Source organism: Octopus sinensis, linkage group LG1, assembly GCF_006345805.1.
Source record: "Octopus sinensis linkage group LG1, ASM634580v1, whole genome shotgun sequence".
NCBI lineage: Eukaryota > Metazoa > Mollusca > Cephalopoda > Octopoda > Octopodidae > Octopus > Octopus sinensis.
In genome coordinates this window covers 78,379,757-78,382,256 of record NC_042997.1, presented here as the reverse complement: position 1 = coordinate 78,382,256, position 2,500 = coordinate 78,379,757, and the positions used below count along the sequence as shown (strand labels likewise).

The 2,500-nt window shown below is 36.9% G+C and overlaps 1 protein-coding gene across 1 annotated transcript in view; it reads right to left on the bottom strand.

Moving 5' to 3' along the window:
* LOC115215088 (histamine H3 receptor-like) overlaps positions 1 to 2,500 on the bottom strand; it is a 4,074-nt gene that overhangs the window by 1,045 nt on the left and 529 nt on the right. The window contains exon 2 of the mRNA XM_029784252.2: positions 1 to 2,060. This exon is cut by the window's left edge and continues 1,045 nt beyond it. Coding sequence (XP_029640112.1) covers positions 7 to 1,605 — 1,599 coding nt within the window. The 5' untranslated portion in view covers positions 1,606 to 2,060 and the 3' untranslated portion in view covers positions 1 to 6. The remainder of the gene's footprint in view (positions 2,061 to 2,500) is intronic.

The window sequence follows — 2,500 nt, the reverse complement described above, 5'->3', positions numbered from 1 at the left end:
AATCACTCAAGGAATTTTGCGGGAATCATGGGACGGAGTCGAAGAAGTTTGTTCATGTATTACTTCCGGTTCATTATTTTGTGGGATTCCATAATAAAGAAGAGCTTCTTCGAAGCGTCTTTGTTTAGAGTTTCGATTTTTACACCAAGACCTAAATGCTTTACGGAAGTCACTGTTGCAGAGGCCATAAAGGAAAGGATTGATGGCAGAGTTGGTGGCGAGAACCCAATAACTTATTGTCATAGCAAGAGACGGTATATACCAACTCCCGTAGGCAGATCTCAAAATGCTGCACACGGTGTATGGTGTCCAACAAAGTGTGAAAACTAGTACAAGAAAGCCCAGCGAGCAGGCAGCTTTCTTGTCCTGTTTGACGAACATGTCTTTAACCAAATCATCACTTTGACGGCGCAGAGCCAAACCACTACGGCTACCGGAGCTGGAGGAACCGCTACTGCTGCTGCTGCTATTACTACTGGTGCTTCCACCCTTGGTTAACCCAATAATAGAGTATCGCTTCTGTTTTGTAACAGGCATCATCATTCCAGTAGCATCGAAAGAAACATGTCTCTTATGTTGAATGATTCGAGCATATTGTGCGAATGCTGAGGTATTCGATACATAGTGACTTAGTGGATTTCGTCTCGTTGATAAAGGACCCACAAAAGAGTTTCTTTTTTCATCACATATTAACATACCACCAACATTGCTTCCTTTCCGATGAATATTTGGTAGCATGTTGTCAAGAAACTCTTCCAGCTGCCCCATAGTATCCGATTCTGAGGATGATTTTCGGTAATTGAGGAAGAAAGTGTCCGATGTGCTTAGAGATCGTCGAATTTTCATTCCTTTCCGCTGACTAATCTTAAAATAAATACTAGCGTTAATTATCCACAAAGCTAGTAACGGTAACAAATATAAGATAATAGAAGTCAACGCAATGAAGATTAGATTATTTTCAAATGGGGCATGGCAAGTCACTTGGGTACTATCAATGGAGATTACAGGTTGTGAAGGTGTAGTTTCAGAAGCAATTGGTCCAACGGTAGATGATAATATAGAAAACAATGTTTTTGGTGTGACAACTACTTGGTTTTTACTATGGTCGACATCATTCCATCCAAGTGTTGGTGGAGCATAAATAGCAAAGCTAAGTCCCCAGCTGAACAAAACAGACCAGAGAGCAAGTTTTCTGCTTTGACGGACTCGATAGGAAAATGGGTGGTTTATAGACCACCATCGATCTACAGATATCAGCATGATACTAAGTAGAGAGATATAGAACAATGAATATCGAAACATGAGGAACACCCTGCAGAAAGGCCCTTGTATTGACCATAATCTTCCTCCTAGTTCTTCAAGTATGTAAACAGGCATCGTACATCCAATGAGAAAGTCAGCAAATGCAAGGCTGACAATGAAAATGTTCTTACATTTCCGAAGTTGTTTGTAGCGAATAAACATTATAGTGACCAGTCCGTTACCAATAAGTGTAATTAAAGTTAGAGTAATGACTGGTAATACTTTTAGATATTTCCAAAACTCCACGCTATCTCCACCGACAGGAGATGGTCCCATCAAAATATCTTTGGAAACATTTTCCATGTTTTGTAAAATATGTAAGAAAGCTCAAAATAAAATATATGTAATTTAAAATAGAATTGGAAAGTCAAAAATAGTGCAAAAATTAATTCACACATTCATGGGCACATGAAAACAAAAACAAGTCAAAACAGAGTGTTTAAACTGAAAACCTCCGCTTGATGACAGCGAACTTGGCTCGTCTCTGAGTTTTCTAATCATTCCAGGTAAAATCCAAAGAAGTACCGTCCTGTTTTAGAGTCAAAGACAAAAACATAACAAAAGGAAAGAAATCGAAGGTTGTCTGAGTTGTTCAAAATATTTCAACATATTTCGTTTAGTAATAGTTCTTTAGAATTCATTTCATGTAGTGTCACTTCCAATATCTCGAATGGTAACACGAATAGTCGTCCTGTGTAAAGTTTTCAGACTTCAGAAAATATTAATTTCCACCGTTGAATAATCTTCCTCTTCGTTTTCTGTAAATAAATTGCAATGTGCGAGAAATGAATATTTGTCTGTATAAATATATGAATTGGTAGATAAATATAGAAATAAATGTATATTTTGTAAAAAAAAATCGATGATTTTTTTTCTGTTGAAATGTCATTAAAATGTTCATGAAGTGTATGTATATTCTGATATGCTATCTCTTAGACTGACTGAAGAGACATGTGTTCATTACAGAATATAAATATTAAATGGCAGCTATACTGATTAGGTGTATAAATATATACGCTTAGTACAATACCATATCCTGTCAGTGTAATAAGTTTCCTACACTGATCTTGATGAAGCAACTACAACGGAGAATGTTGCCAGTCAAGTTTGCTGCAAAACTGAAGTTGCTCATTTGTTGATAGCAAGCTTGTACTATTTGTATTTCATCCTCTTTCCTTTAATTATTTGTGACTGCGCG